General features: G+C 36.3%; 1 protein-coding gene across 1 annotated transcript; it reads left to right on the top strand.

Moving 5' to 3' along the window:
• Positions 1 to 357: 357 nt before the first annotated feature.
• On the top strand, positions 358 to 4585 carry LOC149243893 (lipase-like PAD4). The gene is made up of 4 exons (XM_089374654.1): positions 358 to 744; positions 1444 to 1765; positions 2410 to 3165; positions 3303 to 4585. Exons 1-4 carry the CDS (start codon positions 719 to 721, stop codon positions 4077 to 4079), a joined length of 1881 nt encoding a protein of 626 aa, XP_089230780.1. The 5' UTR covers positions 358 to 718; the 3' UTR covers positions 4080 to 4585.
• The last annotated feature ends 6426 nt before the right edge of the window (positions 4586 to 11011 follow it).

Below are 11011 nucleotides of genomic sequence, written 5' to 3'. Positions count from 1 at the left end.
CTTTCAGAAACTTAAATACCTCTTTGGTTCGAGGGAAATTTGGTCTATTAATTATATATACATTGTAAAATTATAATATTCAAATTTCTTGAAAAACAAGTTCTAAATAATACTTTATATTTGATATGATATTTATCATAATAGTTTAGATGTCAAAATCTTTATTTTATAATAACTCAAAAGTAAAATAACAAATATTGTATTTCTAACGTTTATCAGAAATTGGCTTATAATATTGTTGTAATAGTTCAAAAGTGATCGAATATTGTGCCTGTAATATTTCTTAGGAATTGAGCATAAAATGAGGATGCTGCGATATGTTTCCCGGAAAGCAATTTGCACGGAAAGATGCAGATTGACATTGACAACCACAATTTCCTCTCACCCCGCAATTCACCGAGTCTCCATTCCATTGATTCTCTGGATATTGCCCGGCTCCTTCTCTTTTCCCGCCTAAGGACATCGACATGACAACCACAATTTCCCCTCACTGCATTACTCATTTCAGTGTTCGTTCCATTGATTTTCGTGGAAATTACCCGGCTCCTTTCTATTTTCCTTATATAAAAAAGGAAGCTCTGGCTCTCAACTCCAGATGCGTTCTGAAGCAAATCGAATGGTAGCAGACTCGTCTACCCTGCTGCAAGAATAAGGAAATTTTGCCTCTCAACTCCAACAGAATTGTGAAGTAAATCAAAGGAAGCAGCAACAGGAGACCATGGAATCAGAATCGTCAGCCCCGTTGTAAGGATGAGCTTGGAAAATCATTTTTTTTTTTTTCCATTGTTCTCTTTATATTTTGGTATATGCTTGTGTGTGTCAAATTTGAAATTATTTTGTGTCTATTTTGAATGGATTGCCAGGCTAAGAATTCAGCCTTAGTAGGATTTATATGTAGAAAGTGAAAGATTGCATTTTTGTAGGAACTCTACTGTGGGTTTTTGCTAAATTTTGAAATTTTGTAGTGGATAAAATAGAGCTTTTCTTGGAGGTTGGATCGGACTTTGGGGTAAAATTTTCTTTATCTCTGGTGTTGATTTCAATGGGTTTGATTCAAGCTGCTGTTGCATACCTCCTAATTCACAGTCATAACATTGGTCACTTTAAGCATTGAGTGCTTAACGTACTAAAAAAAATATCTTTGATAAGCATTTGAAAGGTTTGTAGGGTTAATGTCCCTTCGGACTGAGTAGCCTAAACATAGATTATAGAGGATATCTAAGATTAATGCATTGGAATTTTGAGCGCAGTGAGCTCTGTAGATTTGTTGTTCGTTTCTGAAGTGATAAAATGATGACATTTACTTTGTAATTTTGAATGGGGCTGTGGTATGGTCTGTAATCAGTAATGTGAGTTTGATACAGACCATAAATGTCAGATCCAATAATCTAGTCTTTGACCTGCTTCTTTAGTATGGTGCTAATTTACACATATGTTGTGCAGGTTCACTGCCAATCATGAGATTGCAACTTTTCTTGTTTCATGCGGTATACTGTCTAAGGCTTGGGAAGAGTCACGTCTTGCAAACTACTCACAGAGTTATACTTTGAATGAGTATGAAGGCGTTGCATATGTTGCTTTTCCTTCCTGTCATAAGATAGAAGGTTTCATCATCCAAGAGAGCAAATATGGAGAGTGCAATATACAAACTGACAAGTTCTTTTCCGGTTGCCTCAAGGGTAATGATGATCAACCGGCTCTCGTCCATCAGGGAGCTCTTAAGTTGTTTCTGTATATCATGGAGAATACAGATTTCCAAGCAAAGGTAAACTAATTTATCTTTTAGGATTAAGTGATATAGATTGATGAAAAGAAAAGAATGGTTTCTTCATTTCAGTGAGCCTATTCCTATTCTTATTTATTAAGAACATGTGTTTTCTCCTCAGAGGTCACAGGTTCTAGTCCAGAGGTGTACAACACCTCCCTAAACTTTACTAGTCCAGAGGTGTACAACACCTCCCTAAACTTTAGCAGTCACAGCCAAGTCAAATGGCCCTGTGAAGGAGGGTCCCTTGTCCAACAAAACAAGGGATCTTTATCCAATCCCTGTGTGGCGGCTGGTCCCTTGTACCACAAACAGAGGGTCTTATCCAACAATTTGGTGTCATTTCTTTTCCCTAGCAACACCCCTAGGTGGGCCCACCTGAAAGGGCCTCATGCTCAGTTGACCCAACTGTTGGGGCCTGACCCTGATGAACTCAAAGAGAATTGAACCCGCTCCTCATGACAGAGCATCAATAACTTGGTGGGGGCTTCAACCAACTAGGCTACCCATAATGGCTAATCAATTTGGTATTTTACTTGGCCATGACCTTAAAAATAGATTATCTTTATCTTTTTATCACATATTAAAAAATGTTTTGGAAAAAAGAAAGTAACAATGTGTTAATTGATTTCATGATCAAACAGATACAGATGTATACAGACTCAAAACAAAGGAAACTCAAACCTGTTATATTTGTGGGTCATTCCTTAGGAGGGGCAGTTGCAACTTTGGCCACGCTATGGTTCCTAGAAAAGAGGCTGAGGCAAAGCTCTCCTTTTTGTATAACATTTGGATGTCCTTTTGTGGGGGATGCAGGACTTCATGAAGCAGTTGCCCGTGAAAATTGGTCAGGCAACTTTTGTCACGTGGTTTCTCAGTATGATGTTGTTCCTAGGATGCTCCTTGCACCAGTTGAGTCAATTTTAACACCCTTGATTGCTATTCTCCCTTATTGGGAGAGCATAATGGTTAATGACAGTAAACATGTGCCTGATTCCTTTATGCAAGATGCGGGTAGAAGTCTTCTTCGCAATGTCTTGCAGTATACTGATACAATGGCAAACTATGGGGTTGACTATCGAAGGGAGTTAGATGGGCTTATCAAGAGAAGCCCATATAGACCTTTTGGCACTTACATGTTTTGTTCCGGCGAGGGTGCGGCATGTATTGACAATTCAAAGACCGTTCTGAAGATGCTTCATTTGACAATGCAGAGCCATGAAAAACCTTGTGATACTACTGTACAGGACTGTTTTTCAGAGCATATAGGGTATGGTTCTGTTTTAGAACGTGTCATAGAAAAGACCATAAGTAGAAGAAGAAGCCCAAAACCCGATTTGGAATCCTCTTACAAGATGGGAATATCATTGCAGCTAGAAGCTATTGGTGTTGGAGTTCAGGTAATTCTCAGTTTTGAAAGATTAAAATATAAAAATATGTATGATACTTTTGTCATGTAGTTAAGAAGTAGTGAGTTTTTTATAATTAATTGATACTTGAAATGTGTTCTTGAATTGGTGATGTCAATTTTGTGCAGAATGATCATGCACTGATTGCCCTGCAAACAGCAGGAAGTATGGAAAATCAGCATAACACAAACGTTGCTAAGCTAGCAGGTGATCTAAGTGTTAAACAATGTACCATGGCAGAGCTTGAATGGTATAAAGAGGTTTGTGAGAAACATGGCATCACATATTATGATTCCTTCAGGAAACATAATGACAGGAAGGATATCGAAGCTAATATTCGTAGGTTTAAGTCAGCTGAGTTTTGGGACATGATTATTGGAATGTGGGAGAAACATGAGTTGCCATGTGATTTCCAATCCCAAAACAAGTGGATAAACGCTGGCACTGCGTATAGAAGACTTGTGGAGCCTCTGGATATTGCAGACTATTATCGCATGTCTAAGGGTAAAGGCAATTATCTTTCAGATGGAAGACCCAATCGCTATAAAGTTCTTCAGAAATGGATGGAAGATAAAGAAAAAACACGCAGTTCAAGAGGTAAGAAATCTCGCACAAAGCTGGCATCCTTGACTCAGGACTCATGCTTTTGGGCACATGTGGAAGAGGCTTTGAAAGATTTGGAAAATCTCAAACAACAGCAGCACCAAAAGCCCGAAAGTCTTGAAATGTTTGAAGGTTATGTGACAAAAATGATCAAGGATTGTGACATTTCTGCAGATGTTTTCCTGGAAGGAAGCAGCTTCATGGAATGGTGGAAAGAATGGAAAGAGTACAGGCAAAATCAATTTCCTGGATGGACCTCTCTTTTGAACGACATAATGGAAAATGAAAGTTGGAAGCGCTGAATTTGCGGACTGTTTGGATGGAATTAGGGTTTTGTCTTTAGATTCAGTTTCCTTTCATTTGTTTAAAATTAGTGTTATAGCTGTGATTTAATGTTTTGTTAAAGGAGAAATATGTTTTGCTTAAATTTTCAAGGGTGGGAACTATTGAGGCAGGCACGAACTATGGGATATAGATGATTCATTTTTCAGTCCATGTTGTCAGTGATTAATAGATGTGCCAATCCATGTTATCAGTGAATAATAGACGTGCCAACATGGGATGCTGCCTGGCAACAAACTTTGTTTCCTGGATGTGGCTCGGAAGACTATGACTTAGATATTCTTGTGTCAATGGGAAAATATGGTGTCCTCTATTGGCAAGTACTGCCTCATTGTTTGTTTGCTTGCAGTAAATTAGAAATCTATAGATGGTGATTATGATGTAGAAAAAGAGTCTTTTAATTTTAAAGTTTAAATGTAATAATTACGCATTAAGGGGAAGAACTCCCCTGGCTGTTACTGCGCAATCTGCACTATATGATCAATTGTTAGACGATGAAAACAGTTTACACCGTTGATTGAACTTTCAACTAACTCCTTCATTTACGCCTCTTAACCGTATGTTCAACCGTTGAATGTTTAGTTGTAACCACCTGCCTCACATGCGTCTACTCCATTCTCTTTATCCGCGTACTAGTCCAGTGAAAACTCGGTACCTGCTACAACCCCTACTCGACATCCTCCAACGGAAACTCTGTCGATGCCTTTAAGCCAAATCGAGAGGATGTTTGTTGCAACCGATGCCTTTAAGCCAAATCGAGAGGATGTTTGTTGCAACCGATGGACTGACCTGCGCCTCCGTCCAGCAAGAGCCAGGGATTTAGCTGGAGAAAGAAGCCTCCATCCAGCAAGAGCCAGGGATTTACTTGAGAAAGATGTAATGAAATTATCGCCTGGTTTTAGAGCCAAGGTAGTGGGGATCCTTTCTTCTGTATTTCTTCATTGAAATCCATTAAGAAGTTTGTTTGCGTCTTTTAACTAATTAGAATTGGTCGAGATCTTTGTAATTCGCCAGATGACGCAGTTCTGTATCCAGATTGCATTCAATTGCCTGAGCGGAGCAGTTTCGGCCGCTGACCCCACTTTCATCCTTGGTTTGTGTTTTGCGTCCGTCAGGCTTTAACATGTTCAACCATCGGCCGCTGACCCCACTTTCATCCCTGGTTTGCGTTTTGCGTCTGTGCGGCTTTAACACGTTCAGCCATCGTCTGCGGAAACCATTGAAGTCTCTTAACACATATTCACTGGTAAAGATTAAATAGGATTCATAGTAAATGAAACAGTGCTGGACATGTAATTTTTAATTTCCGTGGAAACCATTGAAGTCTCTTAACACATATTCACTGGTAAAGATGTCTCTTAACTACACATATTTACTGGTAAAGATTAAATGCAATTCATAGTAAATGAAACAGTGCTATATATGTAATTTTTAATTTCCGTTGAACTTGAGCACATATTAAACATATTCACTGGTAAAGATTAAATGCGATTCATAGTAAATGAAACAGTGCTAGACATGTAATTTTTAATTTCCGTTGAACTTGAAAAAGATCGGAAACGGTAAAGATAAACCATTTTTATGGAAAAGAAAGAAGAGTTCACACAGAAAAGAGCGAAAAAGTGATGGAATGTTCAATGAAGGAAAACCTAAAGACTTGTTGGGCTTGGAAATTATTAATGTTTTACATGCAACACATTCAACATTAATATTATCAGGGTGAAGTTTAATTGTTTAGTTTTTTAAAAATTAAAGAGATTTTTATATATATTAGCTTTTATTAATGTATAAATGTATTTATATGGTTATTTTAATAAAAATAAATAAATTTAATAAAAAAATATATTAAAAATAAAAATATAGAATGTATAATTTTGGTTGAAGGTAAAATTATGATAATAAATTTGTTTTCTCGTAGGTCTAATTTTGTATTTCAGGGTGTGATGAGGTGTAGATATATTATTGAATTTTATTATTTGATGGTGTATATAACTCACCATAAATAACAAGATCATATAAGTTGCATTGAAGTTTGAAAATTTATTTGTTTTATATTTAATATGATTTATTATATATTTTAATAAACTAGTCTATTTTTTTAGTTGGAATTACTATGTTAGGACAACTTTTTAATTATTGGTTCGATCGATGATTTTCTAAATGTGTTAACTAAATTAATTAATCAAGTGCACATGGTTGGACTAACTTGTGTTACTGATTCCACGACTAACTTATGTTATTTATTTCACTTTTGCTTTTGCTTTTCAAATTTGTATCACATTAATATAAATGGAATCTCCCTTTACAAAAGGACAAACTTTTGTAATCCAAATTCTATTGAAGTGAAGTTTCACCATAAATAATAAGTTCATATAAGTTGCATTGAAGTTTGAAAATTTATTTGTTTTATATTTAATATGATTTATTATATATTTTAATAAGCTAGTCTATTTTTTTAGTTGGAATTATTATGTTAGGACAACTTTTTAATTATTGGTTTGATTGATGATTTTCTAAATGTGTTAACTAAATTAATTAATGAGGTGCACAGGTGCACATGGTTGGTTGAACTAACTTGTCGTATTGATTCTACTTTTGCTTTCCTTTTGCTTTCCAAATTACTACTTTTGCTTTCCAAACTTTATCACATTAATATAAATGACATCTCCCTTAACAATTGAAAAGTAGGGATTGGGAGTCCCAACTCTTATTTGTAAATAAGAACTTATGTGCATCATCTCTTGAGTGCATTATCCAAGTCATCAAACCCTTTGCAAGGGACACTCTTAAGAGCCATTTACTTAATTTAAAAGGTTCTCTCTTCTTTGGATGTCCTTTTTATAACTTAATAATTGAACAAATTATTCCTTCATCCATTTACTTAATTTAAAAGGATTTTTCTCTTCTTTTTTAGTTCTCAAAGCAGTGGATGTCCTTTTTACCACTTAATAATTGAATGAATTATTCCCTCACCCATTTACTTTATTTAAAAGGTTTTTTCTCTTCTTTTAATTGAATGAATTATTCCCTCACCTATTTACTTTATTTAAAAGGTTTTTCTTCTTCTTTTTTAACGTCCTTTTTACCACTTAATAATTGAACAAATTATCCTTCACCCATTTACTTAATTTAAAAGGTTTTTTCTCTTCCTTTTTACCACTTAATAATTGAACGAATTATCCTTCACCCATTTACTTAATTTAAAGGGTTTTTTCTCTTCTTTTTTAGTTCTCAAAGCAGTGGACTGGATTCCTTAGAGAGAATAACAATATGGACTTATAAATAAAACTATTACCTTTTGAACAAATAAAACTATTACCTTTTGAACTTTTATAACTAGGATAGAATAGCAATATGGACTTATAAATAAAACTATTACCTTTTGAACTTTTATGTAGGATAGAATAACAATATGGACTTTTTTTCATCCGAAGGTGGCAAAACCTATCAAACTCAGGTGTCAAACCAACAGTGAGGACAACCATCTCTGGCTGCTATTCGCGAATGTCGATTTGACTCATCACCGTTATCAAGGAAAACCACGCCACCTGTAATAACCCGCTGGTGGACTTATAAATAAAACTATTACCTTTTGAACAAATAAAACTATTATCTTTCGAACTTTTATGACTAGGATATCTCCACCTTTTGAACAAATAAAACTATTACCTTTTGAACTTTTATAACTAGGATAGAATAACAATATGGACTTATAAATAAAACTATTACCTTTTGAACTTTTATGTAGGATAGAATAACAATATGAACTTATAAATAAAACTTTTACCTTTTGAACAAATAAAACTATTACCTTTTGAACTTTTATGACTAGGATATCTCCACGGTACAAAGACTCCATAACTTTTATGACTAGGATATCTCCATGGCACAAAGACTCCATTGAATATGGACTTATAAATGAAGGTTTAGCCATATAAATTTCTTACCTTCTGAACTTTTATGACTAGGATATCTCCATGGTACAATGACTCCATCGTTGTGCACCTTACCTTCCCTCAAAGTGTAATTGTTGTGCATCTTAAATTTAGTTATGCATGAAGCTTTTGCTCCATTTCACATCATAAGAAATGTTTTTGTCAAGTAATCCACTAATAATTCATTATATAGATATCTCCATGGTACAATGACTCAGTTGTTGTGCACCTTACCTTCCCTCAAGTGTAATTGTTGTGCATCTTAACTTCCCTCAAAGCGTAAATGAATAACTCGCAATATTTAGTTATGCATGAAGCTTTTGCTCCATTTCACATCATAAGAAATGTTTTTGTCAAGTAATCCACTAATAATTCATTATATAACACATGCATGCTCACAGGTTTTCCACAACAAATTATTCATTCATCCATTTACTTAATTTAAAATGATTTTTCTCTTATTTTTTAGTTCTCAAAGTAGGGGAACAAATTATTCATTCATCCATTTACTTAATTTAAAATGATTTTTCTCTTATTTTTCAGTTCTCAAAGAAGAGGAACAAATTATTCATTCATCCATTTACTTAATTTAAAATGATTTTTCTCTTATTTTTTAGTTCTCACAGGAGTGGTCCTTGTTCCCTGGAAAACAGAGAATAACAATATGGAATTTATAAATAAAGGCTAACTATAACAATATGGAATTTATAAATAAAGGCTAACTATATAAATTTCTTACCTTCTGAACGACTTATAAATAAAGGCTCAAGAGAATAACAATATGGACTTATAAATAAATGCTCAACTATATAAATTTCTTACCTTCTGAACGACTTATAAATAAAGGCTCAACTATATAAACTTCCTACCTTCTGAACTTTTATGACTAGGATATCTCAACGGTACAAAGACTCCATAAATTTTATGAGTAGGATATCTCCACGGTACAAAGACTCCATTGTTGTGGAAAACAAAGAATAACAATAATGACTTATAAATAAAGGCTCAACTATATAAATTTCTTACCTTCTGAACTTTTATGACTAGGATATCTCAATGGTACAAAGATTCCATAACTTTTATGACTAGGATATCTCCACGGTACAAAGACTCCATTGTTGTGGAAAACAAAGAATAACAATATGGACTCCTCCTTGCACAAATTTAAACTATGAGGCACAAAGTAGCTATTGCATATAGGAACATTTAGATTTGATAAGAAAAGTGTGATACTGTTGGCTTATATGGGCCTGACCCAGGTTCGGAAGAGTTATTTAGCCAAACAAATCTCGCAGCTACCGGCCCTTTCGGCAATAGCCCGTAGAGTGCAGACTAAGGTCTCACCCGAGGTAGCAGGGGAGAGTGCTGGAACCAGGTTTCCGCACCCTAGGGATGTCTCGGTGTGGTCTAGAGGTTTCACGCACTGGTTTATAGTTCTGCGCTGCTCGGTATTCGCACAGATCCAGCGTGATTATATCTTTCTTATTAGTGCACTTTTCTATTAGATGAATTAGTTACCAATTACTAAGGTCTTTAAGCAAACATTTAACCAACACAACTAATTCGCGCATTAAAATGAATCTAGATTTACATTCATTTAAACCATAAGAAGATTAAATTAAACAGGTATTATGACAAAGAAACGAAAAATTACAAAAATAACTTATCTTTATTTCCACTTTATCCTCAATACATTCAGATCTGCCTTGCACACTCAGCTGCAGGGGTCCATGCACACAATTGCGGACTTTCCAGGCCCTTGTGCACACAGCTGCAAAGCCTCTACCTACTACCCCTATCCCTCGACTCGAACTTACAAACGCTTTCAATCTATTTTCTTCACGAACCCATTACCTTCCATTGCTTCTCCAAAAAGAACTACTTTTCCCTCATAGAGTCGTGCTCTGTTTATACCCTTCCTTGGCCCGCGATCCTTGCGTGGGACAACTCTATTTATATTTTTTTACATGATTTCCGGGCGGACTACCCTTTGACTCAACCTATTATAATTCGCGCTCTGCGCTTTCAGCAGAGTTTTTACAATTATTTAATCCTATTTTCGGGCTTTCTGCCCCAAAACCCTTTATGCGGGACCTTTGCTACCCAATAGTCCCCTAACACAATCATCATGACTTGTCCCAAGTCACTCGCTGGCACGACTAGCCGCTCTACCTTGGCTTCGTGGTTCGCCTCCCTTTGATTGACGCTCGTCATCCTGTTGCTGCTTCATTGTCTCCTACAACACTTCGTCTGGCTCCTGCTTCGATGTTTCTACCACGTCTCGCAACCGATGATGCTCATTTTTCTCTGCTCGGTTAACATAGAACACCCCCTCATAGTATTTTAATGCGAGCGGGGGAGTTGCATGCGGGACCTCTTCGTACCCCCGCAGCCACTTCCGACCTTCGTATCGTCTCTTTGCACCGTCTGCTGCAGCTTGTGTTGAAATTTTGCAAGACCGTGGTTGCTGTCCCCAAGATCCTAATCGTCGAGGGGCATCTGAGACGAGTTATTAACGACATATCGACCTGTGATCACCATCTGTCTATCCTTTCGTTGTTCTATTGTAGCGTGCCAGCCTGCCCCTGGGTGAGGCGACGACCTCCAGACCAATTCTTCTTTGTGTTCCCTCTTTTCCAGTACATCCCCTACTGGTGATGTTGTAGTCTGCGGGATGCTCGCAGCTGTCATCCTCATATTCCTTAGAGAGTCTTGCCTTTCCATCGGCCAAATTACTACCTTCGGGTGCATGACTTGTGTAGAGATAATGAACAGCTCCATTTGTGTTTCTGAAGCGTAGGCCACCCAGTGGAGTCCCTTTGGTGATTTATAAGTCATGCGGATTTCAAATGTACTGATTGCTGCCTGTTTCAGTTTGTGCAAATTGCTCATGTAAAACCTGCGGCAGCTCGTTCCATATTGAGTTTGTACTAGTTCTATTAATTATCCATCGTCCA

This window comes from Pinus tabuliformis, chromosome 8 (genome assembly GCF_031772625.1).
Source record: "Pinus tabuliformis cultivar Carrire ecotype Pingquan chromosome 8, CPIR1, whole genome shotgun sequence".
NCBI lineage: Eukaryota > Viridiplantae > Streptophyta > Pinopsida > Pinales > Pinaceae > Pinus > Pinus tabuliformis.
This window is presented reverse-complemented; position numbering and strand designations above follow the sequence as displayed.

What these genes read in the sequence shown, in the direction of transcription:
- LOC149243893 (XM_089374654.1), top strand. Translation starts at nt 719, where the DNA reads ATGGAATCAGAATCGTCAGCCCCGTT. An exon ending in TCAGAATCGTCAGCCCCGTT is followed by an intron (nt 745 to 1,443) that starts GTAAGGATGAGC and finishes TATGTTGTGCAG; the next exon opens with GTTCACTGCCAATCATGAGA. An exon ending in ATACAGATTTCCAAGCAAAG is followed by an intron (nt 1,766 to 2,409) that starts GTAAACTAATTT and finishes ATGATCAAACAG; the next exon opens with ATACAGATGTATACAGACTC.